The 24,977-nt window shown below is 45.2% G+C and overlaps 1 protein-coding gene across 7 annotated transcripts in view; it reads left to right on the forward strand.

Moving 5' to 3' along the window:
* CD2BP2 (CD2 cytoplasmic tail binding protein 2) overlaps positions 1-24,977 on the forward strand; it is a 209,745-nt gene that overhangs the window by 105,429 nt on the left and 79,339 nt on the right. For all 7 annotated transcript variants that reach the window (XM_029580446.1, XM_029580447.1, XM_029580450.1 and 4 more), the window contains one exon: positions 15,889-16,046. In XM_029580446.1, the coding sequence (XP_029436306.1) occupies positions 15,889-16,046 (158 nt within the window). The remainder of the gene's footprint in view (positions 1-15,888; positions 16,047-24,977) is intronic.

Below are 24,977 nucleotides of genomic sequence, written 5' to 3' on the forward strand. Positions count from 1 at the left end.
ACAAAGCCCACATAACATTGATCCCGAAAGCGGGTAAGGATCCTCTCCAACCTGGTTCCTATCGCCCGATTTCCTTACTTAATGTGGACCAAAAATTCCTGGCTAAAATCATGGCGGATCGATTGGCCATTGTTCTGCCTCATCTGGTGGGTTCTGGGCAAGTGGGTTTTATTCGACAAAGATACGCTTTAACTAATATTCGCAAAGTGTTAACTGCTATGACTCTGGCTCAGAATGGACAACATTCCCCACCTCGTGGTCAGCTTTGACGCTGAGAAGGCGTTTGACCGTGTGGAGTGGACTTATTTGTTTCCACTTCTTCAACAGGTTGGGATCACAGGTTTGTTTTATCAAGCCATTCAGTTATTTTATCATGATCCCTTGGCTGCGATCGTGGCGAATGGTGCTTATTCTGAGACCTTTCACATATCACGGGGCACGAGACAAGGTTGCCCGTTGTCCCCATTGTTGTTTGTTCTTCAATTTGAGCCCTTGTTAGCAATTCAGGCTGCGCGTAGGGTTAAGGGGATTAGATTTCAAACTGAGACCTTTAAATATGCGGCATTTGCTGACGACCTTTTGGTTTTTCTGACCCAACCCAAGGAATCCCTATCCTCTTTGCTATCTCTTTTTCAAGAATTTAGCTCTTTCTCTGGGTTTAAGCTCAATCATGGTAAGTCGGAGGCTATACCGTTCCCTGTCTCCCTCAAGGATTGTTGGGGGCCTACTTTCCCGATGACCTGGGCCACTACTCAAGTTCGCTATTTGGGTATCCAAATACCGACCCAGCTGCATTCTTTGTATAATTGTAATGTTTCCCCTCTTTTGCGGAAAACTAGGGAGCGGCTGGCTGCCTGGCGGTCTTTGCCTCTTTCCCTCATTGGTCGGCTCAATTTATTCAAGATGTTGATTCTGCCTCAGTGGCTTTTTTTAATTCAGAATTTACCCCTGATCCTTAAACAGCCTGACATCCGACAACTTGAGAGTGCCCTACGGGGTTTCTTGTGGCAGGGGAAGAGGGCGCGTATTCCACTCCGATCCTTATATACCCGTTGGGGTCTGGGTGGACTGAGTGTGCCCAATTTACGTTTTTATAATTTAGCCGGGAACCTCCGACTTATCAGGGACTGGTTACGGAGGGAATCTCACTATCTTGATATGCTTGCGGAAAAAACTGTAGTTGACCCTGTTGATTTACGCTATGTCCTGCAGGAGACTCACGCTAGGTTCTCATATCCGCCGCCAGTGGAGGCTCTTTTTGGCCCCCTTCGTGTAACCTGGCGCTTAACGATGAAAATTTTACAGTTGCCCCGGGTCTGTGCTTTTCTGTTACCTCTTTGGGGGAACCCGGACTTTCCTCCGGGTTCCCAGTCCACTAGTTTTCAGGCTTGGAAGGCCCGTGGGATTCTGTCTTTGGGTCACTTGTTGGATGAGGAGGGTCGGTTGCCCCCCTTTTCCCTTGTTGCGCAGGATTGGGGATTATCCCCGACTCAGCTTTTTTCTTACATACAAGTACAGCATTATATACGATCTCTCCCGCCCCCCAGTAAAGAGCCGGCCCATTTTGCCTCATTGGCAGACTTTTTTGCCTTATCTTCCCCAAAGGCCCCCACGTTATCACAATATTATAGGAAGTTGATGGGGAGACTTCCGGTGGCTATTCCTACGGATTTAGCTGCCCGGTGGCACAGGGCGGGGTGGTCGGAGGTCTCCGCGGCAATCATAAAGGGCTGCTTTCGTCACCTTTCTAAGGTGTCCTCCAACATATATTACAGGGAAATGCAGTTTAAATTCTTGTGGATGGCCTTTATCCCCCCTGCTAGGGCAGTCTATTTTCAACTTGTTTCCACGGGAGTTTGTGCGAAATGCCGGACAGCTGAAGGTACTCTGCTTCATATGTTTTGGGAGTGTTCACTGGTGAGGAAATTTTGGGTACGAGTCTTACAATATCTTTCCAGTCTTGTGGATGTTGTTCTTCCTTGTTCTTTTTGTATGCTATTGTTTGGCCAGGTTTCTGTGGATCTCGTTCGGGGTTGGGAGACCCGCTTGCTGCTGAGGAAAGGCTTCATGGTGGGGAAGAAGATCCTGCTCTCCGGTTGGAAGTCGGCTGATCCTCCATCGTACTGGCATTGGAGAAACCAATTTCACTACCTAATGCTGATGGACAAAAAATGGGCCGCTGCTTCTTTTCAGCGAAATCGTTGTTTCCTAAGAACATGGGACTCATATATTCAATCGTTACCTCATCGGATTCGAAGCCACATTTTGAATGCTTAAGCCATTTGACTTCCTGGTGTATTGAACATGAAATGAAAGGTTAACAGGACTTTTGAGTGGAGGCTGGAGGGCTAGCCCAAATACAAAAGGGGGTGGGTGGGAGGGAGGGGGGGGGGGGAGATTGACAAGTTGCTGTTTGGTCGGTTTGTCGCCCTGTTCATTACTGTTTGTATTGTTATTGCTGGAAATAATAAAAACCGTTTTGCAAAAAAAAAAAGAAATGACTGCATGCACTCCAGACTCATTCATAATGTATAACATTTTGATGTAACTGAATATGTAACTGAATATGTAGGGAGGGAAGTTCCAAAGCTATTTAAAATGTTCCCTCATAACCGAAGGGTGAGGCCGTTTCATGCCCACTCCGACTGCAATGGGAAAAAAGAAGCAAGTTCAAAGAAGTTCCAGGCTGACAGTGTGACCTGGCAGAGAATCAGCACAAGTACTTGCAAATCTTCAATTTTTAGAAAGGGAAACTGCCTGTAGAGTTTCCTTTTGGGCCGGTGGGAAAAAGCCAGTACTTTTTTGATCCTGTGCACTTTTCATCTGCTTTGAAGCAAGTGCAAAGTACAGGTGTGAAAGTATTCATGAGGATTTCCAAATTAAATCTCTGGATGTACTTTCCCTCCCCCAGCCTAGCCCTGCTCCCAGGTAAGTCTGCATGCTGCTCACAGCGCAGGTATTTTTACCTTCGTTGGCAGGGAGTAGCAGTTTTCAAAAAGGCCTTTTTATGTGTGTAAACAGGTGATAACCCACAAAGTTTTTCAAATGTACCCTCCCTGACAATTGATCTTTTAGCCTGCTTTTTAAATATTTTTGTCTTTCATGATTCTTGCAAAGACATAAAGAAAATGATAGTCACAAATTTATATTTTAGAAAAAGCAAAATAGCCTGCTTTTTAGTGGGAAGAAGGCTAATAAGATATCAATGTCTGTGTGTGTCCCTAAATTATTTTTATGTTTAATGTCCCATCCAAACTGGCTATTGTCTCATCCTCTCTCCTCGGGCAGTCATCTCGTTCTTCCTTCCCTCATGGACCATGGTGACCCTCTAACCTTCTCTCTACCTCTGTCCAGCATGATTTCTGAGGGTCCTCTCCTTCTGTTTTCTGATAGGCTGCCATCCACTTTCACTCCCTTATCTATGTAATCATGGATTCCTGTCTCCCTCTTTGTCCTCCTTTTCTTCCTTCATTCCTGTCTCCTTCTCCCCTTTCCTCTCATACTGTCAACCCACAGAACCCATTTCTTCTCACTTTTCTGGTGCGCTCTCCTCTCATCTCTCTCTGTCAGGCCAGTGGCAGAGTTCGTGACAGTAGTGGGAAATGTTACTCATCACTGTGATAACCAAACTTTCTTCTGCTTTCTTAAGTGTGCAGCAGAGGCTGAAAAAGATCGGACAGCCACAGTCAGCCCCTCTCTTTCCCCCATCTTCATGAAATGCAGCAGGGGTCCCTTTCTTTCTCACCTCTGCTAAACATGCAGCATTGCGGTTTGAGGCTTCTCATGGGTGTGAGTGAGCCTCTCTCTGCTCCTTCTTTTGGGCTGCAGCAATTTGAAGTGAAGTTTTTGGGGCCATAATAGGCCCCACTCTCGCTCTTCTGGCCTGTGACAGCAACTCAGCTAATCACAGGTAGTAGCAGCTGTAGACAATACAATGAAATCCTCAACTCGGTGAGTGGTGGCAGTCAAATAAGCAAATAAAATGTTAGGTGGCGTAAGGAAAGGAAATAAGTCTGAAGATATAATGCCTCTGTATGATCCATGATGTGACCACACCTTGAATATTACTGTATGTGCATTTGTGGCAGTTGTGGTTGCCCCATATCAAAACAGATATAGTAGAAAAGAAAGCCCCCCCCCCCCCCTCTACATCTGGAAACACAAGTCAGAATCACAGATCTGATGACTAGTTTATTTACCTCTTTGGTGACAAGGAAGGTGCTTTTCAGCTATGGAAGTTAGTAACCTATGTCGGGCAAACCATCCTCCTAACTATCACAATCTGTATATGAGTCATTCGGCACCGCAACAAGATTTGCAGTAGCCACTGGGGTACACATAAATTATTTGAAAATTTTAATAAAATATTTCTTCTGTTTTATGTGACTTTAAAGTTTTCCTTTGCTTTATATGTTACCATTATATATGTATTAGTGAATTATTACGATTTCAAACTATGATTTTATAGTCCTGTATTGTTTAGTTATGTATGTTATTTGTGTATTTTAGCCTCTGAGGCAGCCCCAATGTGGGGGCAAAACTTAGCCTGAGTTGGGCTCATCTTAAAAAGAATGTCTCCATAAATAAGTTTCTAGTCTGATATTCCTTGGCTTCTAATCCACTTTGTTGCCCAACTTTCCGCTGAAACCCATTTTTCAGACCTTGAACTACAAGTGTCTGACGTTCAAGATGGCCTCCGCGCGTCCCAGATGACAATTTCTTTATTGAAAGCCTCCCTGGCCAAACACGCTGAACATCTAGAGGACCTGGAGAACTGCTTGCGCAAATCTAACCTGCGCTTTATTGGACTTCCAGAAACACTAGCAGAGAAAGACTTGCCCTCAATTTTGGAATCCTGGCTCGTGATGTGTTATTTCTTCTTATTTATTCATATCTGCTAAGCTAATTATCAGAACTGTATTCTATGCCAAGGATTTATTAAAAATTTCTTCCCTAGCATAAGATGTTGTTTTGTTCTAAGTAGTAAATCTGAAATGTCTGAAAATAAATCAGTCTGATTCTGAGACAAACAGTTGTCCTTTCCTAGGCTATTCGTATCACACATAAGGGATATATTTCAATAGCACTCCCTACAAGCTGTAGATTATCTTTATTTTACTTATAGTAAGAAACCCTTTGCTTAGCCTGGTATTGAAATGGGCTCCTAGGTACTCCCACAACTGGGTTGGAACAAAGTTGCTCTTTGCCAGATTCACCACCCAACCCTGGATCTGTAACATCTGTATGACACATTGTACCGATTGCTGACAAGGTCCTTTGACTTTGTTCAAATTAGCCAGTCATCCAGACAAGGATGCACTAAAATACCTTCCTTCCTTAGCGCTGTGATCACGATCACCATCGGCTTGGTAAACGTCCAAGGAGCTATAGCTAACCCAAATGGGAACACACAAAACTGAAAAGCTCTCCCAACACCAAGAGACAAAGGAATTTCTGATGCTGATGGCAGTAATGTCTTTCTGAGCCCTTTTTTGAAGGACTCTGCATGTAGGCATATACTTGCTTGTCCTCTCTGCTGTTTTTGCTAAGACAAGACTACAGTCTACCTCTCCAATGAAGTCAGAGAATCTCTTTTGCTACATGTAGAGTAGTAACTTGGGGGTTTTATTCCTACAATACCAGGCTAGTCAGTATTTTTCATGGAGAACAGGGTGATCCAGTTGCAGTCACAGGTCTGCTGGGGGAAAGAGAGGGGGCTGACTGTGGCTGTCCGATCTTTTTCAGCCTCTGCTGCACACTTATTATCTCAGTACCCAGAGTCTGGGATTATTTCAGGTCTTGAGTTTTAATGGTGTCTACGCTTGATCTAGTTCCCTGGGAGTTTATGCATATGATGCCTCTTCAGAGGGCACTTCTGTCGCAATGGAGCCCTCAATCAGAGGAGTTCTACCTCCAACTGTCACTGCAGGGGGAATCCAGGTCCAATCTGTTACGGAGGTGGACCCTAGGTCCAAGACAAGGTTGTCACTACCTGCAGGAAGGAGACCTTGCAGGTTCTTTATCATCATTTGATATCTGCAGTGAGGATTTCAGAGCTCCAAGACTTGTATTTTAGAAATACTTTCCTTTGTTTATGGAGGATGGGTGCTTTCCTTTTTACCAAACATAGTCTCCGCCGTCCATGACAGTCAGATGGTGGAACTTCCCTCATTTTGGAATTTAGACTCTTCAGTTCTGCATGTGAGGGAGCTGCACTTCTTGAATGTCCATAGGGTACTAACAGTTTTCACAGCTTTGCTTATCTGTGTTCATTTTATTTATTTAAAAGCATTTATATTCCACCAATCTGTAACTCGTGGTGGATCTCATGATTACATACACAGTCTTTAACATATCAAACACATCTATACAAGCCTACTAACAATAACTCTGACATAACAGTTAAAATAGACATCTCATTAAAATTATAAAACACCTCTTCTTAATCCCCCTTAGAAATTACTGTATGTTATCTACCTAAAAACTAGTGTGTAAAAATGTTTTTTTTTTTCTAAAGCGGACGAAGTCCTGCCCTTCCCTAATATCAGCTGGAAGATTATTCCAAAGGCTAGGTCCTGATACTTTAAATAGCCGATTTCTAGATTGTCAGTCAAACTACTCTTGTAGTAGGAACTTCCCTAAGATTTTTACTCACTGACCAGTGCGCAACTAGGTTGATACACCTGAACTGCCGCTGAAATACAAGGAGGTATCAGATTCTGCTGGGCTTCGAACATCAGAGCTAACACTTTAAATATTATTCACTACTTAATGGAGAGCCAATGCAAAGAAGCTAGAACTGGGAATACATGTTCTTTTATCTTCGCACCTGATACTGAGCTGCAGAGTTCATAATCAGTTGAGGCATTTTCAAATGAGAATTTGGCAAACCCAAAAACTGTCCAAGAAAACAGAGGTAGGCAATCTATAATAGCTGTCAGGAAAACACAAAAATAGATGCCTTGATCTTTTTCAATATTTATTAAAACAGAGACGTGTTCATAAAATGCCCGACTCAGGCCGAGTTTGCAGCTCAACAGCCGCTGCCTCAGGGGCTACAAGCAAACCAAACAAAAATCAATCATACAAAGTTGACATCAATATTTATCTTTCCTACAAACAATAAATACAAAAATTAACATCATCATTAAGATCTTGTAAATATTAAGTCTTTATAAAAAATAAAAACCTTTTTTAATTATCACTAAGATCTAAGATATTGATTAAAACTAAAATAATACTGTTACTGTTAAAATGATGACAAAAGTGAATGATCAAAATAAAATTAATACAAAACATACCAAAAAAGATAAAAATTAAAAAATCTATATCAAAATTAATATTCCATCCCAACTTAAAACTAGTATTTGAAAACATCTCTTGTTCCTCCTAAGACAGCAAAAGTAATTTACCCTGAACACTTCAAAGTCATAAGTGAAACTCAATAATGTAGTTTCATCCAGTATACAATCATTGTGTGTCAGCAATGCATAAAACAAGAAAAAATATATAAACCATTATTTTAAATACATTTTCTTACAAACATTCAAATCATTATTACCAGAATGTAATACTAATCATGTGGCAAAAATTAATTTTAATATTACTAATTAAAATTTTAAAATTTATTATGACATGAACATACTTATTAATGTAGCTATCCTGCTCCCTTAAAACACTGAATTATAAAATGGATTTATTTAACACTGAAGACTGCATTTTTTAACGCAATTCAGATGTAATAAAATGATGACATGCCGATAGAAACAACAACAAACACACAAAAATCCAACTTAATGGAAGGTTAATTTATATACACTAAGTACCCTTTTTTTTTTTTTTTTAAAACAAAACGTGCACTAGTCAGCTCTTATCGCTGAATGCTAAAACTTCTCGTGCCGTAATCGCTGAAATAAAGCCGCCCAAGTGCCCCGCAGAGAAATGTTGAGATTACTTACCTGATAATCTCCTTTTCCTTAGTGTATGCAGATGGACTCAAAACAAATGGGTATTGTGTGCTCGTGCTAGCAGTTGGAGACGGATCTGACGTCAGCACGGGTACATATACCCCCACAGGAAGTGTAGCAAATCAGTAATCTTCCTTGCAAAAGCTTTTATGGATATATGTGTAACTGACCGATTAACAGGATTACCCTGACCAATTGATGGTAGCTGGAGACCGCCAGTTTACTCAGCCGGAAGGCGTCGACACCCGGCAGGGTGGATGCCCTATATAAGCAAACATGGCTTACCGTGAGACGGCGAATCCCCATGTATACTGGCAGCCGGGCGGGATGCTAAGTCCCTCTGCATACACTAAGGAAAAGGAGATTATCAGGTAAGTAATCTCAACATTTCCTAGCGTGTAGCAGATGGACTCAAAACAATGGGAATGTACAAAAGCTACTCCCGGAACTGGGCGGGAGGCTGCCCGAGGACCGTGTAGGATTGCCCTCGCAAATGCTGTGTCCCTCCCGGGCCTGACATCCAGACGGTAGAATCTGGAGAAGGTATGGAGGAGGACCATGTCGCCGCTTTACATATCTCTGCAGCGACAGCAGCTTAGCTTCTGCCCAAGAGGCCGATTGTACTCTGGTAGAATGAGCCGTGACCTGTAGAGGCGGTGGTTTACCCGCCTCTACGTAGGCTGCCTTGATAACTTCTTTAATCCAAACTTTTGATAAATTTGGCAACAATAGCTATCACTAAGAATTTCTTCAGTTTTAACAACAATGGCATTTATCAACAAATCAAAGGAGTGGCAATGGGGTCCAAAATGGCCCCTCAATTGCGAATTTATATGTAGCACAATTTGAAAAAAAACATTTGGGATCTCATGAATTCACAGAAAACATATTGCTTTGGAGAAGGTTTATTGATGATATTTTTTGAATATGGAAAGGTGATTGGAGACATTAAAAATATTTTTAATTGGTTGAATTAATTGGATACTAACCTTAGATTCACTATGAGCCACAGTGGGTCATCTATTCCATTTTTAGATATCCAGATTACGCTGATCAATGGCAAATTTATTACAGATTATACAGAAAGCCCACTGACACTAAACAACTGCTGCATTATACAAGTAGTCGCAGCAGATCTTTACTTAAGAATCTTCCCTACTCACAATTTTTAAGATTGAGGCGACTGCACCACTGATGAGCTTTTTGGGAAAAGATCTATACAAATGAAGCAGAGATTTTTGGAGAAAGGATACCCTTTGCAGCATGTTCAGAATGGCTTGGATAAGGCACAAAAACAGAACCGTTTTGATTATTGAAGAATAGAAAATGAGAAAAACAATTTTTTGGTGTGTCCCCATCACTTTCACTTACATGTCTAATAACATCAATACTGTTTTTAAGAAAGTTTGGCCTATAATACAGGTGTTACCTGCTTTTTAAAGACAAGAGATTAATGATGGCCAACAAAAGGGATAAAAATCTAAAAGATCTACTGGCCCCATCAGCGTTGCCAAATAAGATAGCCCTTGATAAGAGACCTCCTGGCCATCGTCCATGTGGCAACTGCTCAGTGTGCTGAGTCAATATGAAGACACATGTTTTACATATACCGGGACGTAATATAGATTTTAAACTTAACTTTCACAAATTGTAAAAGTAAAGGAGTTGTTTATGCAGCAGTTTGCCCATGTGATAAATATTATAATCGGTAAAAACTATTAGGCAGTTAATAGGCGAATACTGGAACACAAGAGTCGTATTAAAAGGAGCATCAGGTCGAAACCCCTAGACGATCATTCTTTGGAATATCATCTTAATGATGTTAATTTTTGTATTTATTGTTTGTAGGAAAGATAGATATTGATGTCAACTTTGTATGATTGATTTTTGTTTGGTTTGCTTGAAGCCCCTGAGGCAGCGGCTGTTGAGCTGCGAAACTCGGCCTGAGTCGGGCATTTTATGAACAAGTCTCTGTTTTAATAAATATTGAAAAAGATCAAGGCATCTACTTTTGTGTATTCCAAACCCAAAAACTGTTACGATTCGTCCTGTAGCTGTGCCACAGGAGGCCTCTCACCTTTTCTGTGGAGGCCGCACCGAAGCCAGGGCCTTGCCTGGATAGTCTATCCGTTTTTGCTCCATGGCCTGGGAGGCCTCGTTGCCATCTGGGCCTGCCTGAGGTCTGCTCTGCTTCCTCCTGGACTCTCTAGTTTGGGCCTTGCTCCCTTCTTCCTAAGGGGCCCGCCCGCAGCTCTTCTCTCTAGTTATAGGGCCAGCCGGGTGTGGCCCATCTAAACTCCTCCCAGGGAGTTGCCTGCTTCCTGTACTACAAAAGGACTTTGCTTTCAGTTCTGCCTTGCATTGGAGTTTCATGCTCCTGGATGTTTTGCAGATACCTTGTGGCAGGTCCGAAAGGGCTGGGAACGGTCGGAGGACTGTTCAATAATCAACACCATTATGTTGGCTCCAGAGGCATATGCAGGTCCAGCAGAGGGTCAGACCGTCTGTCTCCACCCATGCTGGGACATGCCTCACCTACCCTCGGCGCTGCCTTGGAGTTCTCTGGGGTCGTGCCGAGGCCCAAGGGCACACAATCCCCTCAAGATGGGATTGCTCTCCTAGTGCTCCCCATCCGTAACAATGCAAGGCCTTCTCGAACAGGAAGGCCTTCCGTAACAGAATGCAAGGCCTTCTCGAACAGGAAGGCCTTCTGTAACAGAATGCAAGGCTTTCTCGAACAGGAAGGCCTTCCATAACAAAACAGAACGTTACAATAATCCAGAGATTATAACATTAATGACTGTCACCAATTGAAAATCTGAATGATTTAATAAATTCTTTAAATTGTGTAAAGGATGCATTTTGTAATGGCATGTTTGAACCAATACACTAAAGTCTGCCAGAGGGATGACTATGAATCTATAAAGACACCCAAATTTCTAACTTGATCTCTAATCAGTATTGGAATCCCATGAAATTGAATATTAGGAAAAGAGTGAACACTCCCTGATCTGGATAACATTATAACCTTTTTTTTTTTTTTTAATATTCAATTTAAATTATTCCCAGCAAGCCAGTTTTTAACCTGATTCAAATAATATACCTTCCTCAAGGAATATGCCTATGAGTCTTATAGGAGTCTTTCCTCTATTTGTAGCAAAGCCTCTTTAAGCTCCTATCACTGTTCCATGGTAAAAGTTCCCCTTCCTGTAGCATGGGGCTTAAGATCTGCTGTAGATATGGGGTCAAGAAAAGTTACAGAAGCACTTGGCATCATACGAGGTGTGGACATCGGCACCTAAGCGGGACTCATCTCTGAGGTGGAGCTTTCTTCAGCCAAAGAAAAAGAAGCAGCATGGTGCCATTACTGGCTGTTCTTCATCAGCATTGTCCGTGCTGTTACCACAAGTTACTTTGTTTTTCATGGCGGGGAAGGTTCCCATGGTATTGGATCACATTTTGTTCTTGGATCTTAGTGTATTCAGAACCCTGTTGGTAGTTTCAGCATAAAATGTACATTACAAGGTGCCATCAGAGTGGAGGCTTAAAACACCCGCACTGATTCCGTCATTGATATCTGTGATGTCAATAAAGAAATTGCTGGATAAGATTTTGCCAGCATGGATACCTGAGTTTCAACAATGAAACTTGTCTGAATCGCCTGGAATGCCTCTAAGCTTTCCCTTTTGTTGGAACCTATTCCAGCAGATGAAGAGGATCTTATCTGGGTTTCAGAAAAGGAGGTCTCTTCTATCTCAGAAAGGACAACAGCTAGTTTATCAGCTTACTGAGTCAGTGAAGAATTTCTTTGCCTCCTTGGACCTGATGACGGGAGACATGCTTTGGTGCTCTCCTGTTCAAAATAGATGAGAGATTCTCTAACAGGGGCTTCCACTATCTCCATACCCTGGCATGGATGATACTGTTTACCCTTCACATTCAAACTTGAAAAATTTGGAAATTTGGATTGATTTTCATTTAACTTTTCAACACCATGTTAAAACTGTTATCACTTTTTTTTTTTTTTTTAATTAAGGGTTTTAAGTGGTCTTAAACGTGTTGGATAGAGTAGATTTTCAGATAATTGTTCAAGCCTCTATACTACCAATCGTTGATTATTGTAACATTATATATTTAGGGCTTCTTGCCCTAAACTCTAACATCTATTCAATTCTTGTTAAACTCGGCTGCCTGACTTATTTCTGGAAAATATTGAAAAGAACGTATTTCACTGGCTTTGATTTACACTGACTTCCTATACTTCAGTATGTCCAATACAAAACAGCAATGTTAATTTTTTTTTTTACTTCAATTTTTTAATTCATAACAATGAATACAATTTTCAAAACATATAAAGAGGCAATAAATCATGTTCAAAGGCAAACTTTCATAAGCAAAAGAAACAAATCACAAATAATAAATGATTGACACATTTATCCAATAAATGGGGGTCATTATATAAGTAAGAAACAAAAAATCTCGTAATAAATAATCTGGAGAGAGTATGAGCAATTTATTACTTATTACGGACCTATTTCTGCTGCTACGACCTGACTCTTCTTTTCCAATCCATTATCTCTCAAAAAAACTTTCTAATGTTGTGGTACACTAAAATAAACTTTTTACCTTGATAGTTAACAAACATTACACGGAAACCTTAAAAGGTAGCCCCCAATTCAATAGTTTTACTCTTCAAGGCCAAAAACCGTTTTCCTGTGTACCTGAGTGGTCCTTGAAACATTTGGAAAAACATAAATTCTTGCCCACAAATAACAAATCCCTATTTTTGAGAAATTTTTCAAAGATGTATTCTTTATCCCTTTCTAAAGAAAAAGATACAGAAAGGGTTGTTCTCTTATTTGACATCTATAGATTCCTCTAAAAAAAAGTTAACACTCCTGGGGACTGTGGTTCACCCTGATTCCCAGGAGTATCTTTTAATTGAAGAGGAAAATAGTGAATCTTAGAGATGAATGGAATCTCAATTTCTTTGTATGCTAAGTTTTCCTTAAGATATTTTACAAGCATCTCATAAGGTGATAGCAATGTTAATTTTTAAGCTGATCTCTTCAGATAAATCACCATTGGCCAATGCACTTGTTCAGCTTTACTGAAGGCCTCTTTGTTGCCCTACACAGGCAACAAAGAGGCCACCTAGATATCCCATCATTTCACCAGGCTCACTTAGCTGCAACAAGGGAGAGCTCTTTTTCAGTGGCTGCATCTGCTCTGTGGAATTCGCTGCCGTAAGAAATCAGGCAACTGGATTGTGTCAGAACATTTAAATGAGTGCTAAAGACATTCCTTTTTAAGTAGGCATACTACTGTTTTACTGTTTCCTTTTTATATCTTTTAGCAAGGATTCTGTTTTGTTTTAAAATGTTATGGCTTTTTTTTATTTTATGCAGTGTTTTATAGTTTGAATTATTTTATATGTTTATAGTTTTAAATATTTGAATAACTGTTTTGATCTGTTTTAAAAGTCTCTTTACTTATTTGTGTTTATTTTGTACATTGCCTTGTTTAAAGGCGATTAACAAATCTTAATGAAGAAAGATAAAGGCATAGCCCTATTGCAGGGCCATAGGTGTTAACTCTCAACAGTCAGTCAAGCACAGCGTTCCTTTGTTTGATGGTATTGGTTCTGAAACAGCACCCCTCTAGACTTCACAATGACAAGATTTTGCCACCACCAAAATCTTTGTGCTTTAGGAGACCACTTAGTTTGCCTAATGGAAGCACCGGCCCTGCTCAGCCGTAATGTCAAACTAGTGACAAGTACTGGTTCAATCCCATCAAATTGTCGATTCTAGAATAACTGAAACTAACCTTTTGCCTTTGCTTTTTGTCCACAAATCCTGTTACCTTACTCCTCCCAATTCCTCTACACATGTTTAGGAATTCAGACAGAATGAGATTATATAATCAACTTTAGAACCATTAACTGCTATTAATCAAGTTTACTTAGGGAACAGCCACTGCTATTAATTGCATCGGTAGCATGAGATCTTCCTAGTGTTTGGGTAATTGCCAGGTTCTTGTGGCCTGGTTTGGCCTCTGTTGGAAACAGGATGCTGGGCTTGATGGACTCTTGGTCTGACCCAGCATGGCAATTTCTTATGTTCTTAACCAAGAAAAGGAAGGTATCAAAAAGATTACATGAATAAAATGTTCTTTCCCAAATAGTTCGAATGAGGTTTGATTAGTTTACTTTTATGAAATGAATTACATACTGCATTTTATTTTCAGTAAACGTTATTAGTATTTTAAGGTAGCATACACTGGAGCAGCCCTAGAACCTCAGCTCCAACTGAAAGCTTCAGAGCCCTGCTGCATTCTAATTCCAGCTCTGCATGGTCTCCAGCAACCCAGCTTTAGCTCTGCTTCAGCTCCAGAACATAGCTTTAAAAAAACAAACAAAAAACTGACCAGCTCTGCTCTGGCTCCAAGTCTTGGAGCTGGCTTCAAGCTCCAGAGCCTTAGCTATTCCTAATGCAGGTTATCCCCATGTAGAAATGTTACACCAAAGTTATAACAGGTTACCTTATTTCTTCATTTCCATCCGCTAGCAGTTAGGAAACATCCGTGCTTATCTCGCGTTCTTTTGAATTCTGTCACTGTCCTTGTCTTCACCATCTGGGAGGGCATTCCATGCATCGACCACGATTTCCATGAAAAAATATTTCCTGATGTTGATCATGAATCTACCTGCTTGAAGTTTTCATATCCTGACTCCTAGTTCTACAGCTTCTTGTCCAACTAAAAAGTTTGATTCTTGTGCATTAACATAGTAAATGATGGCAGATAAAGACCAAATGGTCCATCCAGTCTTTCCAGCAAGTTGCTTATGGTATTAACTGCTGCTCTATGCGGGTTACCTCCATGCACCTAAAATTAACCTAGGTTACCCTGCTTCTAGGGGTAACTTAGGTTACTCTAGCCTCTAGGGATCTGCAGTGCTTATCCCATGCAAATTTTAATTCCACGAATTCCACTCCATGCAGGTTACCCCCCCATCCAGAAATTTTATACCTAAAGTTAACTTAGGTTACCCCATTTTTCTATCTCCGTCATCCAGAAATCCACAGTGCTTATTATATTACTGTTCTTGTCTTCACCACCTCTTCCAGAAGGACATTCCATGAAGAAACATTTCCTGATGTTGGTTTTGAGTCCTGCCTGTAGTTTTATATCGTGACCTCTAGTAGTTGTACAGTTTCCTTTCCATTATACCTTTAAGGTATTTAAAACTCTGTATCATATGCCTCCCATCTCTTGTCTCTTCTAGAGTATACATATTTAGGTCCTTATGTCTTTTGGTGCAGACCATCCTACCATTTTTCTCTGAACTGTTTCTATCCTATCTGTATATTTTTGAGATACAGTTTCCAAAATTGAACATAGTATTCCAAGTGAGGCTTCATCATGGATCTGTACTGGGGCATTATCTCCTTTTTCTGTGGTTATGCCTCTTTCTATGCAGCCCAACATTCCTGTGGTCTGAGTCATTGCCTTTTCACATTGCTTTACTACATTCAGATCATCAGACACTATCACCCAGCACCCAAGGTCATAAGGATAAGTGGGAGATGTGGGATTTGAATTCTGGGTATCCGTTCAACTATTTCATTCTATAACGAGAGCCTAGGTTGCAAACGAAGTCCCCATTATCTTTCTGACTGTTGGGATATTATCAAATGGCAAAATGTATTTTCATTGTTCATTTTGCATTGTATTATCCTAGGCCTCTGTAACTCATGATAGGGAAGAGAGATCAGACTAGGTGGACATTTTGATGGCTTACTAGCACCTCCCTGCTAAATGGGATTAGATGCAACAGAGCAAAGGGAAGGATGAAGTTGATGTGAGGTTCCTTCATATTTTCTCTCTGAATGACTTTCTCTCAATCTTTCTTTCCTAGGGCAGGAATCTGCCACAATAGACTTTGAAGGAGGGGTGAGGATCACACCCTTCAACCTGCAGGAGGAGATGGAGGAGGGGCACTTTGATTCTGAGGGAAACTACTTTCTAAAAAAGGAGGCTGAGATCAGGGACAACTGGCTGGATAACATAGATTGGGTGAGTCTGGAGTCCTGCCCCATTTCTTGTGTTACCCCCTCCCAGGAACATCTTCATGCAGGTTCTGAAATCTAGAATGTGACAAATATCAACTTATCTGTCAGCTGACTTTATATTAGAAATTTCTATGTATCCAATCGGACTAACTAAACTACATTTTATTATATACTAGAAAAAAGGCATTACATTATCTGGATATGTAAAAGGACTCTACAAAGATTTATAGATCTTTTTACCATATCAACTGCAAACAAAATGAAGGGACATCCTCTAATATTAAGAGGAAATAGATTTCAGCCATAACTAATGGTGGATATCATCAGACGGTACCAATACAGACTGAACTCTCAGAACTGAGAAGTCTTTCTGAGCATGCTTGTGAGTTCTTGTGCATGGTTGCATCTTGAGCCCCCCAGTCTTCATCTGAGCTACTGCACAGACAGATTTTCACAGACTTTCTCTAAATTTTTGCTATGTATTCATTTTTTGCTAGGTTTGCTCAACTTTGCAAATTATGATTTTCATTACTGCCTTGGCAGCCCCTCAAAAGAAAAGTGGAAAAAAAAAAAAGTTAAAGAAAATGAAAAGCATAAAGCTTGCTGGTATGAGCACCATTAGACACTCAGACTCCGAGCTAACACTGCCTGGGCGATGATCATGATGCTCTGAATTTCCCTAGTTGTGGCTGGCTGTCTCTGGAGACACTTCCAGTTTCCAGACATAGGTTTGAAGATTTTTGGAATTCGGCCTCAGGTAAGGCCCTGAAGCCTTGTTGTGAGGGTAGGCAGTGTAGTGATTCTATTTCTCAGAGGAGGCCTCTTGGCACTATAAAACAGTTGACAGAGACATGAGCATGGTGCAAAAATCCAAGGTGATGGAGCTGATGCCAAGAAAAGCACCTACAAAACATGAGTGACCCCTTCCAGTGGCTATCTCCCTTAGTGCTGAGGAGGACAATGCATCAGTGCCAGGGCTCCAATGGGTCAGGCTTTGACTCTATGCCAAAAAGAGTACTTTCTGTCTCCTTGATAAGTTTTTTTTTTCAATGCAGGTAGTGTCTTCCATGGCACTGAAGCCTGGCAGCTTATTCTTTCCAGATGCTCATGCCCTGGGGCCATCAAGGATGCTTTCCATTTCATTGGCTTTAGAGCATACCAGTGCTGTACAAGTGCAGTCAAGGCCAAGGTACCAGCAGTTTCTTAGGTGCAGATTGCCTCAACACCAAGTTGCAATTACCTGTCTATAATGCAAGGTAGAGCTTTGATGCAAGGGGAAGTAATACCGGTGCTGATGATGTGGCTTGACTCCAGCGAGCCCTGGTACCTGCTCCACCAAGCTCTTCTTCGGTACTGCCTGCCATTGTGGCACCCAATGAGCACTAATCCATCTGGGTATCAGAAGAATATGTCTCTGCCTAGTCCAGCACAGAAGACCTGTCCACAGATGGTGGCCCAGCTATTTGAGATTAATTTCTTTGCCCCCTTACTGCCTGAAAACCAGAGAGGGAAGATGAAGCCTCTCCTGTCCAGAATGGAGGAAATTTTCTGACACAGTAGGGTTTAAGAGAGTCCCAGGGATGCTGAACCACCCCCTGAGAAGTTTGGCCAGAAGGAGTGAGTCCATTCAAAATCATGGCTAGTTTCCCTCATCTTAGAGCATTTTCTAATTTACTCATGTATTTTTTGCACCTGCTAATTATCTGATGTTAACTGTGTTTATGCTGTAGTACTGACTGGGTGGGAGGTCTGGGTGAATTGTGAGGGGGGAGTTCAAGCTGAAGAACCAGGAGGATCTGGAGAAGGGGTGGGCAAACTGGTTGGGCTAATTTGTAAAACTGGTAGATTAATTGACAAGCACATGTTATAAAATACATTGTCACAGGACAAGCAGGATCGTAGTCCTCACATATGGGTGACATAGGATGGAGCCCAATCACGGAACACTTTTTGTCAAAGTTTCTAGAACTTTGACTGGCCTCTACTGGGAAGGCCCAGCATGGCACTAAACCTGCAGCCAGCAGGTGTCCCCCTTCGGTCTTCTTTTTTTCCGCACAGCAGTAGCCACTCGGTTAAGGAGCTCCACAGAGATTCCTGACAGGAATTTTCCTCACGGAATTACTCCAACTTTTCTTACCCCCATAGGGGTCCCTCCTTAAAATTTTTCAAGCCGCGGTACTCTGGTAAGTTTTCTACACATTTTCGGTCTATTCCCGTTGAGTTTGGCCCTCACGGCCTACTGGCCGTCGGCCGTACCGCGGCTCAAATTTTTCATGGCCATGGCGTCTGGGTTCCAGCGGTGCCCGGACTGCAATCGCACCATGTCCATTACAGACCCTCATAAGGTCTGTGTAATGTGTCTTGGATGTGAGCACGATGTCCTGACCTGCACCAAATGTGCCCTAATGACACCAAAAGGTCGCAAGGCCAGAATGGAGAAGATGGAACTTCTCTTCCATGCTCAAACCCTGACGTCTATTGCATCGACCGGCATCGTAAACTTCGCACCAGTATCTACCACCGACCGGTGACCGTCCGGCATCAACAACTTCTCGGCCTTCGACCACCTCTACTCCCCCTCAGGACTGAGGGGATCGCAGAGAGAAACATCGGAAGTCTCGGACCATCGAGGGAGTGAAATCATCGACCTCGCCATCGTCCGAGCCGCCATCGAAGAAACCCTGTCCAGAAAAGGCACCGATCTTGTCTGTGACTGGGTCACTGAGGCAACCCTCACCCGACTCCGCCTTTAACGGTGGTCCCTCCGGCTATGCCTCTTTCTGTTCTGGAGCCAGGGCTGCTTGCTCCAGGTCTCCGAGAAGAACTGGACCGGCTGGTTCAGGAGGCCATCGACAAGGCGATGCATCGACTCAAAGTTCCTCAGTCAGACACCGGTACCGATCGTGGAACCTACCACTGACCCGATTCTGGCAGCGTTGGCACCACTGCTCTCGAGGATGGAAGCGCTCATTGTCGCTTTTCCACTGATGGATCCCGGGTCACCGATGGCTCTGGTGCCCTCTCCGCTTACATTGTCATCGGGAGGAGAAACACCGTTCCACATCCCTCGATCTGGAATCCTACCGATGCCTCAGCCATCGATGCCGGTAAGTCCATCGATGCCGATTCGTCCAGTGCCGTCGATGCCTGCACAGGTGCCTTAGATACCTTCATCAGTGCCTCCAATTATTCCTTTGGAGCCTAAACCAAGACCTTTAGGGATTCCACCGTCCCGTCCCCCTCTGGCTCCTAGAGGGGCAGGTGCTGATCCCTACGATACCTGGACTGATGATTTTTCACAAGACACCGATGACTTATCTTCACATACTGAAAGCAGAAAGCATTCTCCTCCAGAGGACCTTTCCTTCATAAATTTTGTGAAAGAGATGTCTGAATTGGTTCCCTTCCAATTATAGACTGAACAAGATGACAGGCATCAAATGATGGAGCTGTTGCAATTCCTGGATGCTCCCAAGGACATAACCTCCATCCCTATTCACCAAGTTCTTCTGGATCTCCTCAAAGAACTGGGAATATCCTGGCTCTGTTGCCCTAGTCAACAGGCTGACACCACTTTTTTGGTACAGTCAACCCCAGGTTTTCAAAAACCTCAATTGGATCACCAATCTGTGGTTGTAGAATCTGCCCAAAAGAGGACAAAGAGATCAAAACCCCACACTTCTTTTCCCCTAGGCAAAGAGCAAAAATTTCTAGATGCCATTGGTCGCCGGGTCTTCCAGGGCTCAATGCTCATCTCCCGGATCGCCTCTTATCAGCTCTATATGACCCAATATAACAGGGTCTTATTTAAGCAGATACAAGACTTGACAGACTGGACCGCCTCAGCAATTTCAAGATCAGCTCCAAACCCTAGTAAACAAAGGTTTTGAGGCAGGCAAGCATGAGATAAGATCATCTTACGATATCTTTGACACTGCTACCAGGGAATCTGCAGCTGCTATCTCGGCAAGAAGATGAGCCTGGCTCAAGTCTTCGGACCTTCGCCCTGAAGTGCAAGACAGATTATCCAACCTACCCTGTGTAGGAAACAATCTGTTCGAGCAGATTCAACGAACGGTGGCGATACTCAAGGACCATCATGAGAGCCTGAGACGGCTCTCTCTGATGCCTTCTGAGTACTCCTCAAAACAGCCTTTCCGGAAAGACACTAAGTCCTTCTTCTGTCCGAAAAAATCCTACCCGCCACCGGCTAGAACTCGCTCTACAAGACCATTTCAAAAAACCCAGTCTCGTCAGATACGAAAACAAAAGCCGCAAGCAGCTCTTCAGCTGGGCCCCGCTTCCAGTTTTTGACTCCTGCATAGAGAGCAACAGCCAGCTTCCACTACCTCACATACCAGTGGGAAGTCAATTGTGCCATTTCAACAGGTGGCACTCAATCACCTCAGACCAGTGGGTCCTAGCAATAATCGCTCAAGGTTATCATCTCAACTTTCTCTCCATCTCACCGGACTCCCCACCTCTACCGACGTGGAGATCACCCGATCACTCCATCTTTCTGCAACAGGAGGTATCCCTCCTTCTCCAGTCCAAGGCAATAGAACCAGCACCCTACTCTCAGCACGGCCTAGGGTTCTATTCCCGGTACTTCCTAATCCCCAAAAAATCGGGAGGCGTTCGTCCAGTTCTGGATCTACATGCCCTCAACAAGTACCTCCATCGAGAAGTTCAAAATGGTAACCTTGGGTTCTCTTCTTCCTCTTCTACAAAGCGGAGACAGGCTCTGCTCTCTAGACCTCCAGGATGCATACACTCATATTGCGATAACTCCATCTCATTGCAAATACCTGAGTTCCCTGTACGTACCAGGATCAGTCCAGACGGTGGGTTATGCTCCCCGTCCAGCAGATGGAGTCAGAACAAAAGCTCAAGGGGAGGTCCTATATGACCTCATTCCTCGTGCCTCAATCCTCAGTATCTTCTGACTCCAGCAGATGTGAGCAGGGGACTAGCTAGTCCCCAGCACAGGATCTTATGGTTTTCAGGCCTTTTCCTGTTTTATTGAGGGATCAAGGAAAAAAAAAAATATTATTTTAGTATTGATTAAGGGGAGCTCAGGTTCAGACACAGTGGTGGCTGGGAGATGGGACGAGAGGGACTTGCTTGACAGGCTGTGCCTTTGTTCCTTTCCCCCTGTTTCTCTCCCCTATTTGGGTAAGTGTTGCTTTATTCTTGCAGGTTGTTTTTCCCCTCTTGCCGTCCCTATCGGCACTGGAGGGCTGCTTCAACTCGTGAGGGCTTTTGTCAGTGAATCTGACTTTGTCCCTCCAGCCCCCCCTCCCGGGCTCGTCGTTCCGACACCGACCCGCAATCCCACGAAGCACCATTCCCCGGGGCCGCCGGCTGCTGGGAGGTCCTTTCCCCGGCGGTTCTCTCAGGTCGGTGGGAGGCGGGGAGGTGATTCGAGTGTCTGGGACGCGAATCGCCGGGGTTTTGGACGTCGCTGCTGCGCCGCCTGGTTCCTGCCTCCCGGGGGGGGGGGGGTTTCATCATGCCGCGTGCACCGGCCTGCGCGGTTTGCGGTCGGCAAAGGGGCCGTCTCTCGATCGAGTGGCTGTGCTCGAGCTGCCTCCCCGCGGGGGAAGCCAGCGCTCCACCAGGGAAGGCACAGGAGACCGCGGGGATGACGGCTCGACTCTTCAACGGCAGGCCCCGTTCCCGCTGAGCGAGGGAACGGTGGCCATTTTGTTCTCAGAGGAAGAAGCTGGCGTTTCTGATGAGGCGGGGGGCCTGTTACCGCCGCTGCCTTCCGTGTTGGCGTCCCTGGCTGAGCAGGAATGCAGGCTGCTGGCTGGAGAGGTCCCGGGGTGTCCTCCCCTGGGACTGCCCGCGTTTTCCACGGAGTTTGTGGTCCTCATGCATCGGACCTTCCTCCGAAGCAGCAGCCAGCCTATGGGGTCTCCCTTGGGCCCTTCCCCCGCTACGCTACGCTACCGCGTCTGAATGCCTCTCTGGGGGGGTCTCTGGCACAGGGGTTGGGGCAGCCCCTAAGGGCAACAAATTCCCTCCAGGGCTCCCGCGGCACCGCCACGGGGCCTTCCTGTAATCCCGGAGGGGGACACATTGCAGTATTCAACCGGAGAGGACCCCACCGTGTCGGGCCAGGTGGAGGGCGACGATCCGAGGGTTCTCCGCATTTTCCAGGCTGCGGAGTTGGAGGGCCTCATCCCGCATATTCTCCAGGAGATGGACATTGATCCACCTCCGGAGCCGACTCCTTCAGATCCCAAGGTAAGAAAGGGAGACCCCCTCCTGGCGGGTCTCCAGCCCCTGGCCAAGGCTTTCCCTACGCATCCCAGCTTCTTGCAGTTAATTTCCAGGGAGTGGGACACACCGGAGGCCTCTCTCAAGGTCAGCAGGGCCATGGAGAAACTCTATCCTCTCCCGGTGGAGTTCCTGGAGCTCCTCAAGGTCCTGGTGGTGGACTCTGCGGTCTCGGCAGTCACAAAGAGTACTACCATCCCGGTCACGGGCAGAACGGCCTTAAAGGACTGCAGGATAGGAAGCTGGAGGTCTATCTTAAGCGAGTTTTCGAGGTCTCAGCGCTCTGAGTTCGAGCGGCCATCTGTAGCGCGCTAGCGCAGAGAGCGGGTCTCCGTTGGGTTCAACAACTACTCACCTTGCAAGATCTCCCGCCTACCGAGGCTCAGCAGGCGGACAGGTTGGAGTCCGTGATGGCTTACGGTGCGGATGCTCTGTATGACCTTCTCCGGGTCCTATCTTGTTCCATGGTGGCAGCGGTGTTGGCCTGTCGTCTCCTGTGGCTCCGCAACTGGTCGGCGGACTCCTCGTCCAAGACACGTCTGGGTTCATTGCCTTTCAAGGGCAAGTTCCTCTTCGGGGAGGATCTGGACCAAATCATTAAGTCGCTGAACGAGAGCGCGGTTTATAAGCTCCCGGAGGACAGGCCCCGCTCCGCCAGATCGTTCAGCTTCTCTAGGAACCGGTCCCGGAACCAGTGTCGCGCTCGGACGACCCAGACAGCAGCAAGCACCCCGGAATCCGTCATCTCGCTCTCAGAGCTGGAACCGGCCCTTTCGTGGTCGTAGGCCCGGCAAGGAGGCTCCAGGGTCTCGCTCTTCCTCGAAACCAATGCAATGATGCCAGGCTGACCCACGGGCCGACCCCCGCGGATGGGGGGCCGGCTTGCTCTTTTTTACAAAGAGTGGGTCCGCATCACGTCGGATCAGTGGGTCTTGGACATCTTAAAGAACGGCTACGCATTGGATTTTGTCCACGTTCCCAGGGACAGGTTCCTCTTTTCACCTTACGGATCCCTTCACAAGCAAAGGGCTGTCTGCCAGACCCTCGAGCACCTGCTGACCTTAGGGGCGATAAAGCCAGTGTCCGCCCCCGATCTGGGTCGAGGGCATTACTCCATCTATTTCGTGGTGCCCAAGAAAGAGGGCACTTTCCGTCCCATCCTGGACCTCAAGTCCGTCAACAGGGTGCTTCGGGTTCCATGCTTCCGCATGGAAACTCTCCATTCTGTGTTGGCTGCGGTTCATCAAGGGGAGTTCCTCGCCTCACTGGATCTGACGGAGGCATATCTACATATCCCGATTCATCCGGATTATCAAAGATATCTTCGCTTCAAGATACTGGGACAGCATTTCCAGTTCAGGGCGTTACCTTTTGGACTAGCAACAGCTCCGCGCGTCTTTACGAAGGTGATGGTTGTAGTCGCGGCGGCACTCCGCCGGGAAGGGATCCTGGTTCACCCGTACCTGGACGACTGGCTTATACGGGCGAAGCCCCGAGTCCAGGGGTTTCAAGCCGTGGACCGGGTAGTGTCTCTTCTACGATCACTTGGCTGGATCATCAACTACGACAAGAGCCACCTCACGCCCTCATAGTCGTTGGACTTTCTGGGCGCTCACTTCGATACAAGGGAAGGCAAGGTGTTCTTGCGGCCAGAGCGGGCGCAGGCATTGTGAGAGCAGATTCAGCAGTTCACGGCCCTCCTGGAACCAACTGCCTGGGACTAACCTACAGGTCCTGGGAACCATGGCCTCCACGATCGACCTGGTGCCGTGGGCCTTCGCTCACCTTCGTCCCCTGCGGAAGGCATTGCTGTCCCGGTGGAAGCCGGTGTCACGGGATTACCATGCGGTCCTCCCGGTCCCGTCGGCGGCTCGTCTCAGCCTCCGCTGGTGGTTAGATCCCCGCCGCCTGGCCCGGGGAGTGTCCTTGGAGACGCCAGACTGGATAGTGGTCACCATGGATGCCAGCCTCACCGGTTGGGGGGGCGGTCTGTCAGTCGAGCTCCATCCAAGGCACGTGGATGAAGGAACAGAAGCAGTGGCCCATCAATCGCCTGGAGACCAGGGCGGTCCGCCTCGCCCTACAGGGCTTTCTCCCGCTGGTTCGCCAGAGAGCAGTCAGGATTCTGTGGGACAACGCAACCACGGTATCGTACATCAATCGGCAGGGAGGCACGAGGAGTCGACTGGTCGTGTGGGAAGCGGAAAAGCGGATGCAGTGGGCGGAGCGCCACTTGCTTCGGTTATCTGCCTTTCACATAGCAGGCGTGGACAATGTTCAGGCGGATTTTCTCAGCTGCCAACGTCTGGATCCCGGGGAGTGGGAACTCTCCAGGGATGTGATGGGGCTGATAGATTTTTTTAAAAATCATTTAAAAAAAAAAAATGATTTTTAAAAAAATGGATAAAATGCGTAGCTTGCTGGGCAGACTCGATGGGCCATTTGGTCGTCTTCTGCCGTCATTTCTATGTTTCTATGATAGAACGCCGATGGGGGAAGCATCATGGACCTCATGGCCACAGCCGGAAACGCAAAAGCACCTCGCTTCTTCAGTCGCAGAAGGGAGCACGGCGCAGAAGGGGTCAATGCCCTGGTGCTTCCGTGGCCCAGGCAGGTCCTCCTGTATGTCTTCCCCCTGTGGCCCTTGGTG

Source organism: Rhinatrema bivittatum, chromosome 16 (assembly GCF_901001135.1).
Source record: "Rhinatrema bivittatum chromosome 16, aRhiBiv1.1, whole genome shotgun sequence".
NCBI classification, from domain to species: Eukaryota; Metazoa; Chordata; class Amphibia; order Gymnophiona; family Rhinatrematidae; genus Rhinatrema; species Rhinatrema bivittatum.